Source organism: Micropterus salmoides, unplaced genomic scaffold (genome assembly GCF_014851395.1).
Source record: "Micropterus salmoides isolate LMB-PRFRI ecotype aquatic unplaced genomic scaffold, ASM1485139v1 Ms_hic_scaffold_20, whole genome shotgun sequence".
NCBI lineage: Eukaryota > Metazoa > Chordata > Actinopteri > Centrarchiformes > Centrarchidae > Micropterus > Micropterus salmoides.
Genome location: NW_024041151.1, coordinates 16798255 through 16824427, shown reverse-complemented (window position 1 = coordinate 16824427; position 26173 = coordinate 16798255). Strand labels below are relative to the sequence as shown.

General features: G+C 38.8%; 3 protein-coding genes across 7 annotated transcripts; all 3 read left to right on the top strand.

Annotated features, from left to right (window-relative positions):
- Positions 1–539: 539 nt before the first annotated feature.
- Positions 540–11025, top strand: myo1hb (myosin IHb). Of its 2 annotated transcripts, none has more exons than XM_038734388.1 (32): positions 540–594; positions 1521–1682; positions 2073–2188; positions 2651–2849; positions 2935–3015; positions 3118–3297; positions 3389–3487; positions 3597–3710; positions 3827–3898; positions 3995–4114; positions 4391–4458; positions 4549–4654; positions 4788–4868; positions 4974–5065; positions 5198–5292; positions 6176–6222; positions 6492–6572; positions 6680–6785; positions 6949–7066; positions 7246–7359; positions 7454–7530; positions 7620–7688; positions 7824–7908; positions 8024–8186; positions 8315–8398; positions 8586–8679; positions 9043–9098; positions 9191–9326; positions 9444–9514; positions 10192–10289; positions 10397–10496; positions 10583–11025. In XM_038734388.1, exons 2-32 carry the CDS (start codon positions 1557–1559, stop codon positions 10607–10609), a joined length of 3075 nt encoding a protein of 1024 aa, XP_038590316.1. In that variant the 5' UTR covers positions 540–594; positions 1521–1556; the 3' UTR covers positions 10610–11025. The 2 variants fall into 2 exon arrangements, with proteins under 2 accessions (XP_038590316.1, XP_038590317.1); XM_038734389.1 differs by having other exon boundaries at positions 546–598.
- A 1592-nt stretch (positions 11026–12617) lies between these two features.
- Positions 12618–22224, top strand: LOC119914380 (sushi domain-containing protein 2-like). Of its 4 annotated transcripts, none has more exons than XR_005446769.1 (16): positions 12618–12767; positions 13263–13461; positions 13763–13914; positions 14050–14217; positions 14315–14489; positions 14670–14871; positions 15727–15812; positions 16626–16894; positions 16996–17130; positions 17282–17440; positions 18313–18561; positions 19022–19205; positions 19682–19776; positions 19870–20133; positions 21178–21274; positions 21429–21470. XR_005446769.1 is itself a non-coding variant. In XM_038733664.1 (16 exons), the coding sequence occupies exons 1-16, from the start codon at positions 12704–12706 to the stop codon at positions 21472–21474; spliced, it is 2460 nt and encodes an 819-aa protein (XP_038589592.1). In that variant the 5' UTR covers positions 12618–12703; the 3' UTR covers positions 21475–22224. The 4 variants fall into 4 exon arrangements, 3 of the variants coding, with proteins under 3 accessions (XP_038589592.1, XP_038589593.1, XP_038589594.1); XM_038733664.1 differs by having other exon boundaries at positions 19870–20049; positions 21429–22224; XM_038733665.1 differs by lacking the exon at positions 19870–20133 and having other exon boundaries at positions 21429–22224.
- Positions 22225–22565: 341 nt separating this feature from the next.
- On the top strand, positions 22566–25439 carry LOC119914382 (heat shock protein beta-1-like). The gene is made up of 3 exons (XM_038733669.1): positions 22566–24211; positions 24389–24452; positions 24554–25439. The coding sequence occupies exons 1-3, from the start codon at positions 23821–23823 to the stop codon at positions 24723–24725; spliced, it is 627 nt and encodes a 208-aa protein (XP_038589597.1). The 5' UTR covers positions 22566–23820; the 3' UTR covers positions 24726–25439.
- Positions 25440–26173: the final 734 nt, after the last annotated feature.

Genomic DNA, 26173 nt, shown 5'->3' with positions numbered 1-26173 from the left:
GCTCACATAGAGTGCAAACAAGAGGGCAGAGTGAGCTTCACCTATTTTTGTTTACTTTTTGTGCATTTCATGACATGAAGAACCTTCAAAAACAAAACCCAGTCTATCAAAGAACAGTTAACATATCATTGTGGATGTTTAGTTGAGTTTTTTTATTTGATTAGCAAGATCAACAAGTTCTTATTTTTGCTGATGAGTGACCTGACACGTTGCAGCCCTTTGCCAATCTTCCACCATCCAACTCTCTGTGATTATATTGGAAATAGTGAAACGATGAAAAGTTTCATTCAGTAAATTGTGAAAAAGAGTGAACACGGTCACGCGAATATGTTGCATGTGCCCAGGCAACATCTACATTAACTTATCTATCTACAAACACAAAAACAGAACACATACACACACAAATACATATTTAGAACGAGATTCACTTCCTTTGTTGCGCAGTCACTACATTATTAATGGTTTCCTATTGAAGGATGTTGAGACTTTAATCTATCAGTGCTTCCTGTCATACTACTGTCCTTTTCCTTCAATAAAACCAGACGTTCAGTTCAGAAAAGGTGCACAGGCACACACACTTCAGGGAGCTTCAGGGTAAGTAAGTTTTTTAACTTTTTCCCTGCAAAACATTGTTGAACATTTTAATGATTACATTAGGATTTCGGGACATGATTTATTGTTACATTTTGCTGTAAGTGTCTGCTGGGTCCGTAGAGCAGCAGCTTGTTGAACTGGCGAATGATCTGTGAGTGTCATTTACTCCGACTTGGTGACAGGTCAACTTGGCAGTGATGAGAGCCAAACTACTGAAGCACAATACTGGGTGATTCTGTCATAGCACCGTAATTAAAGTGCATTGCTGTTGCTGATTATTTTACCTGGCACTTCTTCATTTGTGTATTTTTCGGTAGCAGAGCAAATGTGCTTATACATATTATAATGAATGCAATTACTTCTTTTTTCTGTGTTATTATTCTTTAATCTTGGATCAAACTGTGAAACTTTGTATTCACGGAGCTTCAAGTGTAGTGGAGTATTTTGTGTCCTTGCCATGAATAAGATTGATGGCTCTTTAGAGAACACAGAATCAGATTAGATAGTGGAGGTTGAATTTAGATTTGCCATGAGCATAGAGGATGTAGGCAAGGCCACTATTAGCTCTGACTGGAAGTCACAGATATAGGTCAAACAGGCAGGAAATGAGTCACTCACTTGGAAATATATATCCTAGGTTGTCCATGATTTTGAGAATGTACATCTTCTTGAGGCAAAAAAACATAAAACAGATAACTTTTGAGGAAAACAGGACACAAAGGAAAAGGGCGGGACATATAAGCCTGGTTTTGAAGAAAGGAATGAGGAACTAGGCTAAAAATAAAATAATATCTGCAGATTTTCTTAAAGAAAACAATCAATTGTGTCATGGTTTCATAAAGGACATAATAATTTATCATGTACGTTTTGTTGTCATGTACCTTGTTGTCTTGTCACTTCACTGATGTGCTCTTGCTCGGGCACAGAGCCTGGAGGAGCGGTGTAACCAGATCCTGAGGAATATGGAGGCCTCCCTGACAGCCCGGGATCGCGTGGGCATCCAGGATTTTGTTCTCCTGGACGCCTACACAAGTGAGAGTGCCTTCCTGGACAACCTGAGGAAACGCTACCATGAGAATCTGATTTACGTGAGTCTTCCTGTGCATTGGATAGCCTGGCTCTTTCTCTTACTCTAATTACACTTCACGCCCTTGACCTACAACCCAACAAGGTCCTATTGCTGCATTGCCTTCTGCTAAATGCGGCATCCTGTGTTGCTGAAGCAGCAGCTCCTGTTCTTTTCATTTGTGGAGTGAGCAATCTAAAGGTCACCATTGTCCCTAAGGTCATGACAAGTGATTAACCAAACTTATTGCTTTTGATGAGAGGGACAAAATTACTTATCAGCAGAGTGATGCATGGGCACCGCATTGCTGGAAGCTTACTGTAATGTCATGTAATGTCTGAGAAAAACAATCTCTTGTATAATCAAATGTGCAAGAGTTGCAGAACATGAATTTCCTTGTCTTTCTCTGCAGACATACATTGGGACTCTCTTGGTTTCGGTCAACCCATATAAAGAGTTAGATATCTACAGCAAGAAGCAAATGGATACCTACATGGGTGTAAACTTCTTTGAGCTGCCACCTCATATGTAAGACATTTTTAATTCTTTATTTATTTATGCTCTGTATTGATATATAGTGGGAACTACAGGTGGGACTTTTCTATGCTAGATAGTTCTCCAATAAGATAAAGGGTGGACAGAGCAACAAGCTCTAGCAGCTCGGCAATATCATTTGGTCATCCCATCACTTTGGTTCAGGCTGAGATAGCTCAACAACTATTGGTTGGGTTGTCATGAACTTACAGACAGACATATATGATCCCCAGAGGATGAATCCTACTGACTCTAGTAAACCTCTGACTTTTCTTCTAGTGCCACCAATACCTGCAAAATGAATGATATTCCTATTCCTATCAGCCTCAGCTGTACTTTGTGTTTAGTGCTAATTAGCAAACTAAGATGTGAACATGATAAACGTTTTACCTGTTAAAAATCTGCATGTGAGCATTTCAAAAGGTGGCTGACTTTGACCTATTGCTGTCCTTTCAGTTATGCACTGGCAGACAACGTCTTCCGCACCATGCAGTCAGAGTTCAACAACCACTTCATTCTGATCTCAGGGGAGAGTGGGGCCGGCAAAACTGAGGCCTCCAAGAAAATCTTGCAATTCTACGCTGTCAGCTGTCCAAGTACCAAGCTCCTGAACAACGTCCGGGACAGGCTGCTTCTCTCAAATCCAGTGCTTGAGGTCAGCATATGTGTGGCAAAGCTTCTGCTTCGTGAGACCATTTTTAGAGGACAAACATTTATCGTCTTTATTTAATATCTTCCAGGCTTTCGGAAATGCCAAAACCCTGAAGAATGACAACTCAAGCCGCTTTGGGAAATACATGGACATCCAGTTCGACCACCAGGTGGACAGAAAGACCTTCATTAAATTACAGGGAAAATTACAACGCCAAGATAACATATCAATGTTGGCTGACTTTGGGTTAAGGATTACCTTTCTCCCTCAGGGAGGTGCAGTTGGTGGTCACATCCTGAGTTACCTGTTGGAGAAGTCCCGTGTGGTCCACCAGAACCATGGAGAAAGAAACTTCCACATCTTCTATCAGCTGGTGGAGGGAGGTGAGGAAAATCTGCTCCGCTGGCTTGGCCTGCAGAGAAACTGCCAGCACTACAGTTACCTGGTGCAGGTCAGTAGAAAAGAAAAACAAACAAACACAAACTTCATTCATATTGTGCAACATCTCTTCACTCAGACTTTTTATTCTTTGTCTCCTCCAGGGTGATTGTGCCAAAGTTAGCTCTATCAATGATAAAAGTGACTGGAAGACGGTGCGCAAAGCCCTCTCTGTTATAGAGTTCAGTGAGAGTGATACTGAGGTGAGGTACAGTCAAATCTTTACACACCGAAACTGTAACTTTATCTAAAACCATGCATGATAAATGTTGCAGATGATTCATGAAGTATTTCTCTCTGGGTGTAATGCAGCACCTGTTTGGAATAATTGCTAGTGTTCTCCATCTGGGCAATATCAAGTTTGAAGCAGATGTTAGAGGATACGCCTCTCTCAACAACAACCAGGAAATGCACTGGGTGTCAAAGGTAAGCCCCTAACAAAATACAGATAGTTTAAACTCTGTCTCCATGCAAGTTTCTGATGGATAACAGGAAGAGATCTGGTGTTACATGTCTTCTTTTGCTTTGCTTTTGCTGTGCAGTTGCTGGGGATTCCTACTCAGGTGCTACAACAGGGCTTAACCCACAGGAAGATTGAAGCCAAAACAGAGGAGGTGCATTGACTCCTTTTGTTTAATTCAAAATATAAAATATGTTTAACTTCTTTGTAGTGTTCATGTTTAATTACTGTCATTATTCTGATGTGAAAGCTGTTCAGTCCCTTCTCTGTGGACCATGCAGTATATGCCAGGGATGCACTTGCCAAAGCCATCTATGGTCGCACTTTCAACTGGCTGGTCAACAAGATCAATGAATCCTTAGCTAACAAGGTGAGAAAAAAAGGTACTCTCTTTCTAATCCTGCCAAGCCAGACCTGTGTCATTCAAGGAAATGGGAAGGAAAATTGGGTTAAAGGCATTTAGGCAAGCCTAAATGCAGCCACATGATTGGTTGAGAGTCTGAAAACACCCAATTCTGGAAATGGCACATGTGGCAAATATTTATTTTGGCTGGTTTTCTTTCTAAAATGTATTTTTATTGGTTTATAGTAACACCAACACATGAGCCTGAATTTCTCAGAAATCATATGTGTAAATTATCTTTAGGATTCCTCCAGGAAAACTGTGATTGGTCTGTTGGACATCTATGGTTTCGAGGTTTTCAACGTGAACAGGTGAGATCTTGCACTGATGAGCTGATTCAATAACAGCAAAAAGTGTGAAATGAAGAATCAGATTCTGATGGTGCCTATAATTTATTTTAGCTTTGAGCAGTTTTGCATCAACTACTGCAACGAGAAGTTGCAGCAGCTTTTCATCCAGCTGACCCTCAAGTCAGAGCAGGAGGAGTACGAGATGGAAGGGATTGAAGTAATAACTCTATTATTCCTTATGTTTTCTTGACATTTGTGGTTCACAGGGCAACTACTTTGCAAAAATAAACTCACATACAATAAAAATGATTTTTAACCACGTTAACCTTGTTTTGCTTTTTAATGCACAGTGGGAACCAGTGCCATATTTCAACAACAAGATAATATGTGATCTTGTGGAGGAGAAACACAAAGGAATCATCTCCTTATTGGTAAAGATATGGTTGAGTGATGGTCCTACAGAAAAACAACAAACAACCTACTCGCCCACACAACTAAAACTTGGCTGAATTATTGATGTGTGTTCTCACATACAGGACGAGGAATGTTTACGTCCCGGAGAGGCCACAGATCTCACCTTTCTGGAGAAGATGGAGGAAACGATTGGTGGTCACCCTCATTTTGTCACGTAAATTGTACACTTTTAAATTACAGAAAATGCACGTTAACAACATGTGGTTAAGGAACATGACCCAGCAGCCAGACTAGCACATCGGATTAACCATAAACATCATAATAACCTACTCTATCCCCCCTGCAGACACAAGCTTGCAGACCAAAAGACTAGGAAAACACTGGAACGAGGAGACTTCCGCCTCTTGCACTATGCTGGGGACGTTACATACTGTGTTGTTGGTAAGAGATGAAACACTAATAATCCTAAAATGTAATGTAACAGTAGCACACGTCGAAAGGAGTCAGTCAGGAAACTGATTCAGAGATGTCAGTTACACAACAATATAAAGTTTGCTAACATTAGCTAATGTAGCCAGTATAAAATGACAATTTGTGTGTTTGTGTGTGAATGGGGTTGAAGGAGACGAGGACAACTGCTCTCACCTTTGGATAGAATAAAATCAGTACAGCAGCTTATAACTGGGCATCTACATGCACACCTTAACATATATTTCTCTGTGCCATTATATACATCACATCCTCAGTTGTCAACATATTAAATAAACCAGCATAAAATAAAAACACATTACTTTCTAATAGTATTGTTAAAATTCAGTATAGACTCATCCTGACAAAAGTATGCCTTAAAAGTGACACGATTTCTACCCATCAGTTGCAATGTTTTATATTTTACGAATAAAATTTTATTTTTTTACTAAACATGAGCTAACACATAATACAGCACGAATTGTACAAACACACAATTAATAACACAAAATATGTATTCCTAACAAAAGAAATAATGTAGATGAAGGACAGCGAACCATGAGCTATGTGCTACAATAGTCTAGCTTGACACTAGTCAACTAGCATGTTACAATAAAGGCTGTTTATATCACATTTTATTAACAGGAGCAATCCTCTAGAAACAAATATATAATGAACATATTAGTTTACTACACTGTTAAACTTACATTAACCACCATATGCTGCCGGTCATACCAGACCAAGGAAAACACTAAGTGTACTGAATTCTGCAAATGTGTGTTTTATTGCTTATGAATTCAACTTTTCATAAGTAAGAGAGTATTTTAAAGTTACCCTAATTTCTTTAAACTTTCAGGATTCTTGGACAAAAACAATGATCTCTTGTATCGAAATGGGAAAGAGGTAATTTAATTAAATTTTTATACTAACGAAATCCGGTGATACCAATACTAGGTTGGACATGTATTTGATTCACTGTACAACACAAACACAATGCTTGTTCTGAATCCACTGACTTCTAATATCCTTCACTGCGACCAAAAAGAACCAAAATAGAGTGAAAATATGTATAAAAGTAGAGGAGCATAACTCTTACATTACAGTATTATTTAAGGTATATACTGCATGTCTGACATGTTGGGTGCTTATACAGTTTTCTTATACTTTTAAAGGTCATGCGAAAGTCCAAGAATGCTATCATCAAACACTGTTTTCCTTCTACTGAACCGGATAGCAAGAGGAGACCTGAAACTGTAAGAAGTGATTCAGATGCTGCTGCTCAATGACCAACTGATTTCTTGATTTACAAAACTACTATAAACAAACCATAAACACCTGCCATTTTCTTTTAACTCCTCAGGTGGTGACACAGTTTAAGACCAGTCTGGTGGGCTTGACTGAAATATTAATGTCCAAAGAGCCCTGGTACGTCCGCTGCATTAAACCCAATGAAGCCAAGCAGCCAGGTGAGCCCATGTGTTCCTATGTATCCTCCACTTTCCTCCAGTGCCCTATAGCTAGGAACATTTAAAGCAAAATTTTTGTTCAGCCCAGTAAGCCAGCACATGAAGTTAGACCAGACAGTTTTGACCCCTGAGCTCTCTAGATGTCCTTTGGTGTCCCCTGCAGGACGCTTTGATGATGTGTTGGTGAGACATCAGGTGAAGTACCTGGGACTGATGGAACATCTGAGGGTCAGGCGCGCTGGGTTTGCTTACCGACGCAAATACGACATCTTTCTCCAGAGGTGGCTAAGCACACTTTCGCCGCTCATATTTTTCATCCAAAAAGCACATTATTACTCTTTTTCTTGCAGAAGACATTTGGCAGGTTCTCATTTTTGCCACTGCCACATACATTGATACTGCTAAAATAATAATATTATAATAATAAAGCTGCATAAATGCGGTCTTCTTCTGTGCTCAGGTATAAACCTCTGTGTCCGGACACCTGGCCCAACTGGAAAGGTACGGCAGCAGAAGGTGTGCAGTGCCTGATCAAACACCTGGGCTACACACCTGATGAGTACAAGATGGGCAGGTAGGAAGATGTAAATGTATGGGTGCCATGGACTGTCTATCATGGGAGCTGGTTCACCTGAAAGAATTCTCATTGTTTGTCTCTTTCCATCAAGGACAAAAATTTTCATCCGGCACCCTAGAACTCTGTTTGCAACAGAAGATGCCTTTCAGGTCTGCAAACATAAGCTAGGTGAGATGCTGTTCTTTAAATGTAGTTGTAATGCTACATCGAGCTTCTTAACACTCCTGGGAGAAAAACTGTGACTGTCATTGTTGCAGCAACAAAGATTCAGGCCAAGTACAAAGGCTACAGAGTGAAAGGAGGCTACCTGAAACAGAAAGAGGCTGGTGAGTGTTAAAATGCCCACAGATTTGTGTATAAGCACAAAAATAAATGCTTTTTGTTGAGTAAATGTAGGTGAGAGGCCTGCATGACAACCATTTTAAGATATCGCTTTCTGTTACCTTATCTTATCTAAATAGCCACTAAGATTGAAAACTGCTGGAGAGGTCTGATGGCCAGAAAGGAGCGTGAAAAGAGGGCATGGGCTGTCAAGGTCATCAAGAAGTAAGTTCACACAAGGGTTGAAGGTTTAATGACATGACAAAGAGATACATGTACATGTAAATGTACATCTAAAAAGTACATGTTGTGATGTTACCTGTCTATTGATTTGTTCTAGGTTCATTAAAGGTTTCATGACTAGGAATCAGCCAGCCTGCATTGACAACAGTGAGTACCTGGCGTATGTGAGGCAGAACTACATCACACGGCTGACAGAAAACCTTCCCAAAACAGTCCTCGAGAAAGACTCTTGGCTCACCCCTCCGCCTTTAATGAAGGAGGTGGGTGATACGACCATTTCTAGTTATAAGGCTGCATACATAAGGGCACAGGTTGGTAATGTTGGTAAGGGCTGCACCCTGTAAAGGTGTCAAATCAAACGGCACATGTAAAACTATATTTTTTCTAGGCTTCCCAGCTCTTGAAGAAGCTTTACATTCGCCACATGGTACGGAAGTACGTTCGAGGAATCACCCCACAGAGGAAAGCACAGGTACAATCAACCCTCTTTAAAGCAATGTTAAGAATAGTGTAAGAACCATAATACATGCACCCTCAACATATCCATTCTACATTTAATATAACTTCATTTTGAAAGCAGTTTGTCTGCAACACATTTACTTAAGGAAATAAAGTATCTTAACTTACTTTGTGTTTCCATACTGTGTCCTTGTTTCCAGCTTCTGTTAAAAGTACAGACGAGCTCCATGTTCAAAGGAAAGAAAGAAAACTACCCCTTCAGTGTGTGCAGACCGTTCGTGGACACCAGGATAGGTTGAGACTGCACACTTCTTTTATTTTTATCGAGTGCACTTACAGGAATATAGTGTTTAGCATTTTTACTTACAAGTACTTTAAGTACAGCATACATGATAAAACAGAATCTGTAGAGACTGCAGATGCCAGCAGTACTGTACATTTGATACGTTTTCCACTCAGCATTTTTGTATCTGAGATATTTTATTTAGCTTTCTACCAGCTTTTGAAAATTTGGAATAAGTTTCTTTCCGGATTGTGAAAAATATGTGACAGCACATATTCATTTACATATTAAATAACAAGATCTGATAATGCATGCTGAGATCCTTAGTGAACCTTTTTGGAATCCTCTCTCATAGTTTCTGTTATTTTATTAAGGAGCAGAAGACATAAACATCAAAGTGCTTCAGATGATTCGGCATGAGCACATCAAGGTAAATTGGCATTGCAACTTTCCATCTTTGTCCTTTTTCATCCCCTCTGACCTTTGTGTGTGTGTGTGTGTGTGTGTGTGTCCCTCCCACAGTACAGCGTGCCAGTGGTGAAGTATGACAGGAACGGGTTCAGGCCTCGTATCCGGCAGCTCATCTTTACCCAGGAAGCCACCTACCTGGTCGAGGAGGCCAAGATCAAGCAGCGGATAGTTTACAGCTCTCTGAAAGGTAAAGAGTGAGACAGTTAGACAAAATCAGCTTCTTCACCTATAGGGAGACCTACTGTATGAACACACGAGAAACTTGCAGTTACAGAAATTTAAAAGGTGACTGTTTTTTTAATAGGTGTGTCGGTCAGCAACCTGAGTGACAACTTCCTGATCCTTCATGTTACATGTGATGACATGAAGCAAAAGGTAGACCAATCAACAGACTGGTGTCTATGGATGTTTAAAAAACAAAATTGCCAAACTGCCAGTGTTTTACGTGTCTTTTTAAATGTCAAAACCACCAATGTCTAACTCACTTTAAAAACAGATGGCATCATGATAACAAAATCTGTAGGTATACATCCATGTATCATTTTTCAAATAGGAGCAGTGTGCTCTTTTTTGTTTAGTTTTGATGATGGGTCTGGCTGCTGCATTTTGGACAAGCTGTAATTTATTTAAACTCAGACATGTGTAGAGAAAGGTATAGGTATAGGTGTAGAGTTAGGTCAGCTCCTATAGACCACCAAAGCACCCTGTTGCTCAATTAATTTGCAGTGATACTACGCTGCAGGGATAATCAAAATCACTTTGACCATTGCCTACTAGTGACCAGTGTTTCCAGGAATGCATTTCCAGGAATCTTGAAATGTTAATCTTTATCTACCAGGAGAGTTGGGTGATGGATTTAGTTAATAAAGTGTGTTCATAGATCTAGTCAATAATCAAAAACTCAAAAATGTTGTCCATGACTTTCTTGAGCACCTCTCACAGCAGACTCCAGATCAGATCAGAAACATTCCTTAATGAATCGGTTCATTCAAGGCTTAGGGATTATAAATTCACCATAACAATTGCAGGACTAATGCCATTTGTTCTTTTAGGGTGATCTGGTTCTGCAATGTGACTACCTGTTTGAAGCCCTGACTAAACTGAGTGTTATTGCCAACAAGCAGAACTCCATCAAAGTGGTCCAGGGCAGGTACAGAATCTGGAATTGAATTTATGTTCATCTGAAAGCTAGAAATCTAAATGTTAAAAACGATGGATGAGCCTGATTCAAAGTGAAATTGTTGTTGTCTCTTGCAGTGTGCGATTTGACATCCAGCCTGGTAGAGAGGGGTTTGTGGACTTCAAGAGTGGTCAGGAGTCCATGGTCTACAGGGCAAAGAATGGCCATTTGATGGTGGTGAGTGTGAAATTCATTAAAGGACTTAGGTTAAGTAAAATCAAAATTAACCATTGACTGAGTGCTTTACTTTTTTTCTTGAACAGGAATCAACAAAAACCAAGTCCAGATGATGTTGCCAGTGATTTGGGATGATGTTGCTGTAACAGCCATGTTTGTTCTGTAATCTTACTTGATGGTTGTTATTTGTGTTTTATGTCAGCAGATTTTTACTTTTTGCATCTTTAAGACAATGTTATCCTATTATGTGTATGCAGTTATTACACAAGTACCGCCAATATTGTAGTTCTAGACAACAACCTTATAGTAGAGCCTAGCCAGAATATCAGAGGGTCTGCTTGTTACTAAAATCTGCAGTTTAAATCATATAATTCATGGAAATCAACCATCCTTAATATGAATATGAATTTCTTTTGTATTAAATGTATATGAAATCCTGTCTATATAATAACAGTAAAAAAGGGACAGCCATGAATGTTTATAATATCTCACCATGTTGTACCATTACATTAAAACATGTTAAACCACAGTGGACTTTTTGGGAGAAATTAGTTCGGTTCATGTAAAAACACACTAGCACATACAGGTGAAACTCTAAAAATTAGCATATCGTGCAAAAGTTAATTTATTTCAGTAATTCAACATAAAGGTGAAACTAATATATTATATAGACTCATTACATGCAAAGTGAGATAGGCTCTTGATGCAGTAACTCCAGCCTCAGTCCACTCCTTGTGAAGCTCCCCCACACATTTGAGTGGCCTACAATACTGAACTTTTTCACAATATTCCAATTTTCTGAGATTTTGAATTTGGGGTTTTCATAAGCTGTACGCAATAATCATCAAAATGATATCAAATAAAGGCTTGAAATATCTCACTTTGCATGTAATGAGTCTATATAATATATTAGTTTCACCTTTTAAGTTGAATTACTGAAATAAATGAACTTTTGCCTTTTGCACGATATGCTAATTTTTCGAGTTTCACCTGTAGATGCTAGATTTGTACCATAGACTGATTTGTACACTAGCGTGTGGCACAGATGATTCCCGAGGTAGTAGCGTCCCCTACTGGCCTACAGCTGGCCCTACAGGTCACCTCCTCAGGAATTGTTTTTAGGTTGCCCAATAAAACCTCAGGGAAATCAACATACCTTATGTGTACTGACTTAAAAGATAAGTCATGTACAGAATTAAAATTCCCTCTACCCTCAACATTAATTTCACATCCTGATACTGGTTTGGTGGCCAGGACACAAATAAGGACATGACGATAAAAGTTTAACTTGTTTTCTTCTTAATTATTAATTTAGTCTTCTGCAAAATACAAAATTATCTCTCTCAGTGAAGGCAGCGTTGGATTGCTTAATCTGCACTACACTCTGCTGGACAACACACATATTAACATGAAAAGAAAATGTTTAAAGTTCTACATCTCTGCTGGTAAACTGTGTTCAGCTCAAAATGGAAAATTCTCACATCCTCAAAATGCATTGTTAGCACATCAGCAGGCTAAAAGTTGCACAGTCATAACTCAAATGCAATCTTGTTATTCTCAGTTTTACGAATCACTGTCTCAGCACAAATCGTCTTTGTTAGAATGAAAGAAACAAAATGCTGATTCAGAATAAAAAAAATGTCAAGATTGAATCATAACTACGAGTATGTTGGTCTCCTCCCTCAAATGTCAACATTTTGGTCAAAATACTCCAACATTTCCACAGTATAATGTGCCTAGCTAGCTAAATTACTATTTTGCTCAACAGACTTGGGTCTAAAGGCACTACTGTGGCATAGTGACACATAAATTAATATGTTGTTTCATTGTACTGATATTATTTCATATGACATTTGATATATGATATATCTAATATTATTTAAGACAAATATTCTCTACACATGAAAGTTTTATTATTTAGTTTATTAGCTATTATCTCAACTATTATCTCATGACAATGAGAAATTAATGGGATCTAAAATCTATTTAGCAGATAAAAAATCTACCAAACTGATTGCCTCTAAAATGAGAGATGGTCAAAGGTAGCCAGCCATAATGACCTCTGGTTGATGATTAAACAGATATTTGTAAATGCTTATCATCAAAGGGACAAAGTTTAAATAAGAAGAAACTGAATCTAACCTGGACAAAGTTGTAGAAGCAGCCGAGAGAGTAGCAGAAACTTTGGGTAACAATTTCACACTGTCATGATGGAAAGATTCACAGCAGTAATATTTGTCTTTCTGGCTTCATGTATCTGCAGGACATTAGGTAAGAACTCACCAACTTCTAAATTGTTAAAATTTTACACACATTGTATTTCATCTCTGACATTTAAAAAAACATTCCCTTGTTTGCTGTCTTACTCGGAGTAAGACATTAGAGAATGGACATCATCTCTGTGTGTTCACTATGGTGATGAGTAAAGACTGAATGCAGGAGTAAACAGTTAACTAAGTAGCTCTTTCTAAATATATTATAAATTAGTATTTGGGCAGATAAAGCTACATTTTTAAAAAGCAGCAGCAGCGGCATGTGTGTGTGTGTGTGTCTGTGTCTGTGTGTGAGTGTGTGTGTCAAATCATCTCTTCAAAGACAGAATAATGTAATTAATTATTATTCAGAAAATTAAATATGTTAAAATAGTGTATGCATCATTAAATTCAATGATACATGCATTGTTTTCAAATCTATGAGTTTTAAAACGAAACTGGTGGCACACTCCAGACTCCATACTGAAGACCTCTTTCTCCTTATTTCTGACAGGACAGACATGTGAAGGCAGCTGCGGGGGAAAATTAGACTCATGTTCATGCCATTCAACATGCACGTCTCTGAAGAACTGCTGTACAGACTATAAAGAGTACTGCGTGGAAGTCTTTCCATATTCCGGGTCCATTTTGGGTGGGACAGATTTTATTGTCCTTGAAGCAAATTTTAATAAGAGCTCCAAGATTGTATGTAGGTAAGACTTTCTTTTACACCTTAGTGTTTACACATTCCTAAACCTGCTCTGTTTATACCTTTGATTGATTACGGTTACGAGAAATACAGTGACTAGGTAGACCTTAATATAATTTTTAGGTTTTTAACACTTTTACCACCCCATTTTCAACCCCATCTCATCCAAAGCAATTATGAGATGGATTTGAAAGCGCTGGAAAAAGCTTGTAGACTTAACTTTCACTCTCAAGTATAACTTCTATTACAGTAAAATTTTACAGTTGAAGTACAGAAACGTGCTGATTGCTCTTTTATAATGGCAGGTTCAACAACAATACCAACACTGTGGGGTATGTGGATGAAAACAGCAGAGGCCATTGTATCTCCCCACTATTGTATGAAACAGGATGGGTCCCTTTGCATGTTTCCTCAGATAATGGCACCACATTCAGCAGAGTTGGAACCTGGTTCTCAGGTACAGTAACTGTCTGCATATTCTTAGGAGGATGATCTCAGAAAGCTTCCTTAAATTTTCATACCACATTTTTCCCCATTTGTTGTAGAAATTACATTAATATATAATTTCTCTGATTCAAATGGGTTTCTCCAGTACATACCGGCAAGTTAGATTCTAAGTTTAAGGCGACTATGGTCAACTCAACAAAATGGCAGTACTATGGCACACCTAATGTTGGAGGCACTCTTGAGATGACATGGAATACCACTTTGGTCAGAGCAGAGAGGGTCAATATAGAGCTCTGGGGATACAGGGAGACTGGTGAGTACACCTGTATATACACAGCATATACACTTTGTAAGTCACATTACCATTGATTGGGTAAAAACACAAAATTCTGTAATGTGTTTTTCTGCAGGAGAGGTTTATACAGAGAACTGGCACGGTGAGTGGAAGTATCTCTACTCACTTGCAACGGATCAGCCCAACAGTGGCTCCTTTAGCTTTTTGCCCAAACCAGCAGAGAACGGCTTCTCAAGTTGGGAGCTTGGGTCTGTTCGGGTCAGCCCCAGCACCTACCCTGATGGCATGTGGTATGTACAAACATTTCGTATAGTACAGATGAGTGTGATAAAAAATATTATTCTTGCAATTCAAGATATCTAAATCATCCAAAGATCATTATGTATTATTATTATGTCTAGTAAAAAGGTAATTAATTATTATACATATATTTAATGAAAACAGCTGTTATTGTCTTTTGTTTCATTCAGGAATGTACAAGCCGCATGGACGGAGGATCACGCGCTGGCCTGGCATCTGGCGGAGACGTTCAGGCAGAACTCAACAGCTTGGGCCCTGGAGAAATGTTTAGCATGGGACCAGCTGGAAAATCAGCTGCCCAACTTCCTCAGTGAGATCATAGACTGCCCTTGCACTCTGGCTCAAGCGAGAGCAGACACAGGAAGGTTTCATGTAAGTGTGACGAGTGGCAAATTTAGATTTGTGAGCACTCACTAAAAACAACCTTGCAGTAAAAGTTTAATAATTAAAATTAATTAATGCTTCACATTTGTCACAAAGAAGAACAAACTAGCTAATACACAACAAGGCAAACAAAAGCTGCGCTAGATCTTCTTGGCAGATAAAATTGCTGGAATTGACTTATTTGTGTGTGGGCTGAGAGGGGAACATGGAAAGGCCTGTAAACAGTAGGGTGCCTTGTATCATCATTTCACAGATGAATGACTTGAACAGAAACTCAGACTGTATGCAAGGCCTGAACTCATAGACCCCCTTCAGGACCCTACGGAGAGGAGGAAGGAGAGACAAACAGAGGAGAGTGAAGTGTCCGTGTGTGTGTGGGGGGCTCAATAAAAACTGATAGATAGCTCCAATAAAAGTATGTCATTACTTTATGTGTTTATGGTGGTTGTCAGCGGCTGCAGCCTGTCACTAATGTTCACTGCTTATCAGTTCAAAGTCAATGAGATGCTCTTCGCTTATTGTAGAATTTATAAAGCACACACATTCTCTGTAAGATCAACACTTTTCAGCATTGACCTTTGCAGCACTGACCCTTTTATATGTTATTATATACAGTATAAAGCATTTGCTGACTAACTGCTGTCAAACTGTGGACAAGCAAACTGGAAAACTGAGTGGTTGCTTTTGTCATATAATAATTACTGACAAAAATAAAAGGGGGGCTTTTTGTGTGTGTTTTAGTTAGTAGTATTCATGCAGTTCTCCTGAACTGCAGTTTATAAATGAACACAGTGAAACGCACACGTGGCTGCCTGGTCACAGATACTGTATCTCTCTCCTCAGACTGATTATGGCTGTGATATAGAGAAAGGGAGCGTGTGCACCTACCACCCTGGGTGTGTTCACTGTGTGAGGGCGATACAAGCCAGGTGAGTCCTTGACCCAAACTGTCAACTCATCCTCATGGTTGGGTGACATCATTGTCATCACTTACATCATTAGCAGTACATTCACAACATATTTAACAGGGTATGTCTGTATAGTACAACTTTATTTACTATTATAATTTGTTATGTGAAACTGGCAAAAGGGGGACAAGCCAGTGACCTCTAATAGGCTACATAGTTAAAATAGATAAAAATGGAGTGTTAACTCATGGAGTGTTAACTCATCTTCTATGAGCAAAACAAAAATGTATGTATAAAAAAAATGTATTGTTCACATCTGTCAAAACAACTTAATTAATCAAATGTATTTTTTTGCTGAAGTGCCATATGTCATTGCTGGCAGATACTGTATATTAGCGTTTTGTGAATTTCGTCACCCAGATTTTTCACAATTGTGAATATTTCTGCCAAATATTTATACCACTAAGTTTTAAGGCACAGAAAAACAGAAAATTACAATTTTTGGGTATGTTTATTCTTGTAATGCGCTTTAGCCTTGTGGCTGCCTTTTACCTCCCCCTGACGGTAAGTAGCAGTAAATAAATACCCTCCTTATCCTCTTTGTACTCACATGTATGTTGACTCAGACTCTGCACGAGTCATCTATATGAATGCTAAACTTGAATTATGGCAATTGGATAGTAAAACTAACTCTGTGTACTGATTAATGGATCTCTTGTAGGGGTAAAAAAACATCATGCCATTTCTGTACATAAATACCCCAAACCAACATCTATTTTAGTTGTAGGAGTGTTCACTGTTCTAACTGACAATATTGTGGAAATATATCAACAGTCCTAAGTATGCAGCAGGACAACAGTGTTGCTATGACAGCACCGGTGCTCAGGTCCTGACAGCAGATTCGATTGGGGGAAGTACTCCAGACCGAGCACATGACTGGGGCTCACCTCCATTTAGGAAACCACCTCGAATCCCTGGACAGTCCCACTGGGTCTATGACGTCCTGAGCTTCTACTACTGCTGCCTGTGGTCCGACAACTGCCACTACTACTTCAAACACCGGCCATCCAGTGACTGCAGGAGTTACCTGTCACCCAGCTCAGGTGAGTAACTCATTAATTACAGTTTTATTTATTCATTTATTTTTGGTTCTATGTGTTTTATAAGATTATTGTTTATTGTGGAGTTTTGTGTGTAATACCAGCTGTGGTATTTGGAGACCCCCACTTCATCACATTTGACGGTGTCAGCTACTCCTTCAACGGCAAAGGAGAATACACTTTGGTGACCTCAGAAAAGAAAAAGCTGACAATCCAAGGCAGAACAGAGCCTGTGAATGGTGAGCTACGGAGGGCACTGAGCTATTAAAAGTTTCCTTCCTTTCTCAGTAATGATCAGGAAGTGCTACAGCACCACTAAAGAATGACAACAAACATTAAATACACAGTACACACGAGCTATTATGACAATTACTTTCCCCTTCCTAATAGGTACCATGATAAAAGCAACAAAGCTGTCGGCTGTTGCCATGAAAGAAGAATCCTCTGATGTTATTGAGGTGCGTCTGGTCATCGGTCACAACAGCCTTGAAGTGCTGCAGAATCAAAAAATCCTCTCCTTTACTGAACAGAGCTGGATGGACCTTCATGGTAATAATCTGATTCACCTAATTGCTTATGATGAAGTCATTGGTTTTACTATGATTAATGAAATTTTATACCCATCAAAAAGTTACTTCCCAGACCAGACATTTGAGTGTTTTTGACAGCAGCGTGACTCAGAAGTGCAGTAATCCGTCCTAAACCAAGGCATTCTTTTTGATAACATTTAGAGACTGTACAGAAATTATTGAGGTTGGGAGGGGTGCTAAATCTTTTATTTCATCTTATTAAAAAGCAACAGCCTACCCAGTGTTATTAATATTTTCTATGGACCCTCCCCTGGGCTTGGAACTACAATACCCTTTACTCAATATCTTAAAATGATATATTCATAAAAAACATTACAAAATGGTTAAAATGAAAAAAGCACCTTGTCGGTGTGGTTTGATCAGATTTGATTGACAGTGTCATGGCATACACAAACTCTACAACACTTATCAAATTTTGATGCTAAGGATTTGGATATTGGAGCAACATATGTGACCATTACAGAATAATGGTCAAGGAACAGGAATGGTAAAGGAACAGCACAGATAGAAATGGAGTGGTTTGTAACGAATGTAACTAAGTACTCAGCTAAGTACGGTGTGTACAATGTGAGAGACTTTTACATCTTAGGCAACTTTATACTTCTGCTTCACTATATTTGCAGGACTTGTAGTAGAGTATTCTTACACGCTTGTATTGTTACTTTTAGTACAAATAGATTTATCCCTGCACTGTTTCAACTTTGGCAGATCATTTTGTTCATATAGGACCCTGTTTCTCAAGAAGAAGATATGCCTTTGAAAGTGAGATCTTGATATATTCTAGTTAAAACTACAAGAGTTGCCTTTATTCTAACTAAATCTCTCTTCTAGGTGTATTTGTGTTTGCTCCCACCTCTACAAATGTGACCGTGATGTTCCCCACTGGAGCCGGGGTGGAGGTGCGACTGAGAGAGGGAACCATGACAAGCACCGTGCTCCTGCCAGAGGAGTTCAGAGACTCCACTCTCGGACTGCTGGGAAACATGAACGGTGACGCCAAAGACGACCTCGTTCTTAGCAACGGTCAAATTGTGCTGAACCACAGCAATCCAGAGGAGCTGTTCAGCTTCGGCGCAAGCTGTAAGAAAATCTTGGGACACAGACTACAGTTGTGAATATGAATTACATTAAGATTATGTTCTTTCATAAAGACCAGTGGATTGTGTAAAAAATTTGATATCAACCCTAATGAGAAATAACATATTGACCATTTTATGGTGTGTGAAACATTAGTTAATTATTAAATTAGGTAAATAAAAAAACTTAAGGCTAACATTAGGCAACTGTGTAATTAAGATCAGGACTTCTGTCAGGTTTAAAAAGGTAAACTGCCATCATAAATGTATTCTTTACAGTAGATATGAAATGATCTCTGACCAAAGTCAAGATCCTTTTTGCCACATCATTTCTTTTTGTATATATCAGGCATTTCAGGAAATGACTCTCATTTTATGAAATATAATCAGATGATCTTGCTAAGTTTCCCTTTAAATTCAAGCACTTTCAATGGTAAGTGTGTATCTTTCTTTTTCTGTTACAGGGGCTGTCAAGAACAACTCTGCTTTGTTCACATATGATTCAGAATACCTTTTGGACACATATTACTATGGTACCCGACATGACTTTAGTTTTCTTCCAGTGTTTTCTGTCCCTGAGAGTCCAGATGATCCGTTAGCCAACCAGGCATCTGAGATATGCTCTGGAGAGGGCTCTCAGTTTTGTAGGTATGAGAAGAAAACTTTGAGTCTACTTTTACTGATTCTAATAATGAATTAAAGAAATGTAATAGTGTTTTTATAAAACAAACACATCAGTTTCGAATCCAATTTTGGCCATCTCAGTGGGGCACTCAGTTTTACACATGTGGCTCTACAGGGAGCTTTCTAAAATCTGATAAATTAACCCTGAAGATGTCACAGTGATGTCATCAGGGTTATCTCGGCTCGACAGTAATTAACAGTTATAAACTGGAGGTATGGAGTTTGAAAGACATGAGCATTAACCAGACATGGAGCGCTCACAAAAGACTATTGAGTTGCATCATGGGAAATGTAGGATGCAGTGTTTTTAGAGCTCAACAGGGACTAAAAGTAATGATATGTCAGCTTCTGGTGATTCAATTTTCAACTTTATGTAAATGCAAGTAATTTTCATTGCAGTGAAATAATTTCATTAACTGATCAGTACCACTGTCCTGCAGGTATGACATTCTGGTAGGTCGTAGTCCAAAAATGGGAAATGCTACCAGATTGTCTTTCCAGAGTCACATTTCTCTTGTTCAGGATCTAAAGCCAGGTGAGACAATGAAAAGTCTAAGAACACTTCCAGTGATTGCTATGTACAACATTTACTTGGTTTCACATTTTTAGTTATTGTTACACTGTGCAGTGGTCTCCTGTGGCTGGCTTTCACCACCAAATAATGGAAAGAAGGAGGGGACCACATATTTACAGGGAGCTAAGGTGCTGTTTTCCTGTGATGAAGGCTACACTCTCAAAGGCTCAGCAGAGCGTGTGTGCCAGCAGAATGGCCAGTGGTCTGGAGAGGACACAAACTGCGTGGTTCCCAGTATGAATAAATGATTACAGGCTTTCCTGTAACATCGGGCTTTCCCAATGATTTTGATCTTCACAAATCAGCAATGGCAAATGTGTGAGTGTCTGTATTTAAGAATGCATGTGTGTGTGTCTTTTTGTGCATTATTTGATCTATCGAATCAGCTCTTTGTTGAAATGCAAAAAAATCAAATCACTGAATAATTACTTACAAGATTAATGATTCTAATATAAATACACACATCAAATTAGAAATATAAATAATTTAGTAATGCAACAACTCCAACTTTCCACCTTCTCGCTTTCTATAGCCTATTTTATGTTTGCTAAAAACAAATATCTGTAGACTATTTATGTTATATGTATGTATGTTATGTCGTGTGTGGATGCACGTTGTAGGCTACGGATTGTGTTTACACCTAGCCTGCCTAAGATCTGAACACAATGCGAGCCAGACTACCTCCAGGTGTGCTTGGTCAGATCCCATCATTGACACATATTCTGCTGAAGTGCACACACAGCTTGTGTGAAGATGCAATTATTTGTAAGGAGGATTTGCATTTTGATTTTGCCTAAGAACTTAGCCTTGTTTTGGTGATAGCCTAACTCTCACTCCCTCTTATCCCTCCTATCATTGATGTTTGCTGATTGCATCGGCTGGACTAAATTGGCTTCATATTTTTGTTTCAGAGCTAGAATTGTCAGAGGAATACTTTTACGTCCTATAAGAGAGGAAACCGTAAGTTGGGCTGGCAGTTAGCTTTTTTCCGATGAGGGAAAGGGGAAAGGCCATGGTCAGACTTTGCTTTTTACTTTCTTCAGTTCTAGCTACATTTGGTAATTTATGGTGGAGGGAGAGTCATGCATTTTTCCCTAGAAACTCAGGGAAGCTCAAAAAAAATTATTTGTAGTCACACCCCAGATTCCTGCCTTTGATAAATAACAAACTGTCTCTGACAAATAACTGCAACTTTCCCACTTTGATTCTGGTTGAGGACCTCTGTTGCAGCTACTCTCTCTTCCTATCTAAATCTATGCAGTAAACCACTGGAGGCAAAACAGAATCCAACAAACTACAGTTAATACTTATTGCTTCCTGTAAGGAGCATCTGGTTTAAAAATTGGTCTGGTCATTTTTCAGATAATCTTGCAGGAATTGTGGCCGGTTCAGTCATCGGAGCTGTCGCACTGATTGTAATTATAACAACAATTGTTCTCCACTCCAGAAAACAGAAAAGGTGCGGTACTTTAATTGATGCATTACTTACCTTTAAAGTAATATTTCTAAAATGCAATAATTCATTTTCTTGATATGGAAAGAGGCTATGCATTGCAGTTTCCTACTAAGGAATGAAAATAAAGTATTTCTCTTCACTGTTTTATTTATTTCAGAAAAGCTGCACAGCCAGATGGAGTTGTGACAATTGAGACATTCTAACCACAACTCTTGGTTGCAGTCATACTGTATGTGTTCATGTCATCATCTGCTGGAAAATGAAACAACTTGAAAATGAATACTACATGCATAAAGACATGTTTAGATAACAAAACACAGAATAACACAAAAGAGATTTCTCTTTTTGGTTATAAACCTCCAGATTTAATATATGCTGAGGTTGAGCAAAGGTCCGTACATAGTTAAAGAGTAACTACACAGCATATCTTTTACACGCTACATATTCCATGGCAGACGTGTATTGTTGCACTGATTTCTACAGGTTGAAATTTCAACCCGTGTTGCACTTTTGACCACACCCACCGACAAAAACTACAGCTTTAGGTTTACTGTAAAGTGAAAACAGTTAATGAAGGTTAGTGGATTCATCTACTTCACATTCAGTCATCAAGTTGGATGATCTAAAAACTTCAGGCCTAAATCAAGAACTCACTGTAAGTTTGTTCAATAAGTGAACAATAATAAATCAAACTCCCATCACAGGTGAAACATTAACGATGCAACATGCTTTTGTCTAAACACTCCATTATTATTAAAGACAAAGAAAATCTTTGTCATTTGGTCAGCTCATTAGATCACCTGTGTATTTACAGAAACAGGAAAAACTATGCAATTAAATTAACTCTGCACTGTGTTTACTGGTTGTGTATGATAATCAAATGCTGACAGATATTGTTATACTGATTCAAATTTGTTGGACAATAAAGTTTTTCAAATGCAGTATATTCTGTAGATTAATGGGGTGAATCTTCTGTATGATTCCTATTAGCTCTGTTATGTAACACATTTAAGACTTGATGTTGACTAAGATTTTCTTCTTACATACAATAACACATTATTGTTCTTCTGATCAGCATCAGTACTGCGCTACAATGTGTGTAAATGTTATCAGTTAACTATAACACCAACAATACATAAAATAAAATATTACTGTATTTCACTGCGGCTCGTTTTATATTTCCATTCAAGGCAATACATGCACAGATTACTTAAAATGTACCTTCACAGGAACCTATCAGCAAAAGTTAACTTAGCTGCTAAATTGACATCCTAAACAAAACAACAGACTAACATGTCAAAGCGAGGTTCATGGGAGCCATTCATGCATTTATGATAAAACCACAGTGTGCATAGCACTGCATCGCAATTTCTCCACTGGAACGGCACCATAGAGGGAACCTCCAGCACTGATAGCCTTCTCCAGTGATCGCATTGTTTAACTCATGAAGTAATATTAATGCTTCTTTAATTTTTAAAGTATTGTGCTCAGAAATTACACAAACATTGTCTGCTGATAATACAACTGGTCACATTGATTGCAGTATTGCCTACAACGTACAGCAAACTCTTTGGTTTGAAAATTAGGTGGGCCTAGAATAAATAAATTAGATAATTCAATATGGCGTTGCTAACACTAGTCCATCTTCCCGGCAATGGGATCGCTTCAAACGTTATGTATTACTTCTGCTGTTTAGTTACTGAACTTTTAAATTGTATCTCTGTATTTATCTGGTTAATACCTTTGACTAATGCTTTGGATGAGCGTAGATGGAAAGGCCATGTTGCCTCATTAATAAATAGCATTTCTCTCTGACGGGGAATGGCTTGATTTATTTCTCAAATGCTCGGGTCATTCTTTGTACAACATAACACCCGTGAAGACCTAGCTCTAGATGCAAAATTCCTCACTACCACTCGACTGCGTCAGGCCATCACTTTGTCTTGGATGTAAACATGTCTTGTATGCATGTTGTAATTTGCCCTCCATACTTATCAACGTTTGTTTGGTCTGGAGTTTTTTTTCCCTTCAATCTTGTGTTTAGAAACAGGAATTAAATCTGTTGTTTACTGTGTGACTGTGGATGTTCATGCTGTTCCCTCACATAATAACACAAAGCTGTGATTTCTATGGACAAAGGGCAGCAGTATGTGACAAGACTGCAGAAGCCACTGCTGAATAAACTGTCTGCTTGCTGCTTCCAGAGTCATTCGCCAACAACTTGCCACAGACACTCCAGAGATATAAATACAAATAATTAGCATTATCCTCTCCCGGTCCCTGGGCAACAGAGGGGTAACAACCCAGCTCATGACATACAAGTCATTCTCACCCCTTAGATCACACTTAATGCTGGACAAGTGTTAAAATGAATCAGCCGGGTATATAAAGTGTGTGAGTGGAGCTTTACAGATGCCAAAGCAGCATTTTCCTCAGTTCACTTTCAGCTGCTGTCCAGGTCATCAATCTAGACTTGTTTGTCAGGGTGGAGCTACAGGCTTTGCAGTTTCAACATCCTTCTCCTTCACTCTGAGCTTATTTTCTAGGATATGGGTGAACCAAATAAAATATTATCCCGTCCCATTTTCCGCCGAGATGTGGGCTGGGATCCTTTCCCAAACTGGACACAGCCGAGTCGCATCTTTGCGCAGGATTTTGGCCTCCCTCCATTCCTAGAGCCCAGCGATCTGGACTGGATAGACTGGGCGAAGAAGAGACTGGCTTCTTTCTCCTGGCCTGGGTACACTCAAACTCCCCATCTGCCTCCATTCAGTGGTCAGCACCCTGCGGCGTTGAACCAAAAGGGTCTGAGACAACTGACAAGTGGAGTGTCAGAGATCCGAACAGGGCAGGACAGCTGGAAGATTAACCTGGACGTCAATCACTTCTCGCCTGAGGAAATTACTATCACAACCAAGGAGGGTTATCTGCAAATATCAGGTATACTGCACATGCATCTCTGATTTTCCATAAGCTATTTGAGGAATATGAAACAAATAATGTGACTAAACCTAAGTAGAAGCTTCATTAAAAGTTGTACTACATACACAGACATTTGAGCTAATCAGTGTGTTCCTTATTATTAACATCATTTTTTATATTACTGTTCATTTCAAGGAAATCATGAAGAAAGGCAGGATGAGCATGGATTGGTTTCCCGGTGCTTCACCCGGAAATACAAGTAAGTTAGAGAACTTTAAAAAGTTCAGCTACACAAGATAACTGGGATTTGCTTGATTTGATGTGTTAGTTGCTGATAAACTTCCTCCTCATTTCTTTAAGGCTACCACAGGGGGTGGACTTGCAGCACATCAGTTCCTCTCTGTCTGGAGATGGAGTTCTGTCTGTAGAGGCCCCCGCCCCGCCTGGGACCTCCATCAGCAACCCATCAAATGAAATTGTCATACCCGTTCAGACCAGACAGATGCAGGATGGTGAAAAGGGAAACCAGTAAGCAGAATTTGAAACTACAATCAGTTGTAGCCCAAGTTGTGTAGCAACCTGTGCACTGGCATAAGTAAGTTTGTTACAGCTTATTAAATGTCATCTGTAACAACAAGCTTGTTTTCCTGCCATAAGATACTGTCAAATACACAAAATACACAAAATGCACTGTCACCAGTACAATTACTTCTGGTTGTTCAATGTTAAAGGTGGACTCAATATAACACAGACTTTGAAAATAAGGAATTATTTTTCCTTGTCAGCACTAAGCATGACCTTGCATTTCTAACAACATACCATCACCTTTCCATGCACTTCCAATGTCTTCATTATATATAAAAAAGACATGTTAATAGCTGTAGTTGTGACCTTGCATGACCTAAGGGACTGTGGAAATTATGGCTGACAATACTGGCCAAGAATGGACAGTGCACTACTGGTTTACTTGTCCTGGATAGTAATTGACTATTTGTATCTAAGCAGCTTATTTACTGTCCATCAAATAGTGCTTCTGTGTAACAGGGCAACATAATAGAAGACGTATAATTAATTTTGTTTTGCTTTTGAGGAAGAGAAACATTGTAGAAGTTGTAATGTTTGTAATGAAAGTTGTGTGTAAGTATAAGATGTAATTAATGACCAGTCTAATGAAACTGTCCTGACATCCTATAATGTTCCACAAATGTAACAGCTTCTGATAAATTAAAAACATCATTTTCTCTTTTAGTGTCTTTCATTACTGATGCATTTAATAGCAGATAACAGGATTAACAAAAAGCAGTTTACAGTTTTGGACAACTACTTACACACAAAATCATTGCATGTCACACGATTTTTGAAACCTCTCACTCAAAGAGCGAAACACTATACACCAAATCTCCCAAACCATAAGCTACAGTATTTATAGCCTTTCACTGCATTTTTCTCAAAACACTACACACAGTTCTTTACCTAAGACACAAAATTCCTTTTTCAAACGTAACCACTTATGCTACACTTCACCAGGTCTCACACCCACTCCTCACATGCGCAAAGAGTAACTGCTTACTGTTACAACAGTAATGTATTGCCAAATAAATATTTTCTGTTACAACATTGCATTGGTGTTTACAGTGTACTTTTCAAACCCTCTCAGCAGATTACTTTCACTCTTGAACATTGTATGGAAATGTACACATAAGCCCATGAAAGACAAAAGTGTGTACATGGTATATCCAAAAAACATACTATTATAAATTCCCCATTAGATGAAAATGCTTCATTTTGAGATGCATTTATGGCATGCTGAATGCAGTGTGCAGTTTTAGGAATTGTGAAAAAATGTGTAAGCAGTTAAAAAAAACAAGGAATTTGTATTGATTATTCATCCATTGCCATTTTCTCATGGTTTGCCGAAAATATCAAATAGTCCACAAGAGGGCATGCATACCACAAATTCAATCACTGGACCTCTCGGAC

What these genes read in the sequence shown, in the direction of transcription:
- myo1hb (XM_038734388.1), top strand. Translation starts at nt 1,557, where the DNA reads ATGGAGGCCTCCCTGACAGCCCGGGATCGCGTGGGCATCCAGGATTTT. An exon ending in GGTCTGCAAACATAAGCTAG is followed by an intron (nt 7,531 to 7,619) that starts GTGAGATGCTGT and finishes TCATTGTTGCAG; the next exon opens with CAACAAAGATTCAGGCCAAG. An exon ending in AGTTTACAGCTCTCTGAAAG is followed by an intron (nt 9,327 to 9,443) that starts GTAAAGAGTGAG and finishes TTTTTTTAATAG; the next exon opens with GTGTGTCGGTCAGCAACCTG.
- LOC119914380 (XM_038733664.1), top strand. Translation starts at nt 12,704, where the DNA reads ATGATGGAAAGATTCACAGCAGTAATATTTGTCTTTCTGGCTTCATGT. An exon ending in AGCTCCAAGATTGTATGTAG is followed by an intron (nt 13,462 to 13,762) that starts GTAAGACTTTCT and finishes TTATAATGGCAG; the next exon opens with GTTCAACAACAATACCAACA. An exon ending in CAGAACAGAGCCTGTGAATG is followed by an intron (nt 17,131 to 17,281) that starts GTGAGCTACGGA and finishes CCTTCCTAATAG; the next exon opens with GTACCATGATAAAAGCAACA.
- LOC119914382 (XM_038733669.1), top strand. Translation starts at nt 23,821, where the DNA reads ATGGGTGAACCAAATAAAATATTATCCCGTCCCATTTTCCGCCGAGAT. An exon ending in GGGTTATCTGCAAATATCAG is followed by an intron (nt 24,212 to 24,388) that starts GTATACTGCACA and finishes GTTCATTTCAAG; the next exon opens with GAAATCATGAAGAAAGGCAG. An exon ending in TGCTTCACCCGGAAATACAA is followed by an intron (nt 24,453 to 24,553) that starts GTAAGTTAGAGA and finishes CATTTCTTTAAG; the next exon opens with GCTACCACAGGGGGTGGACT.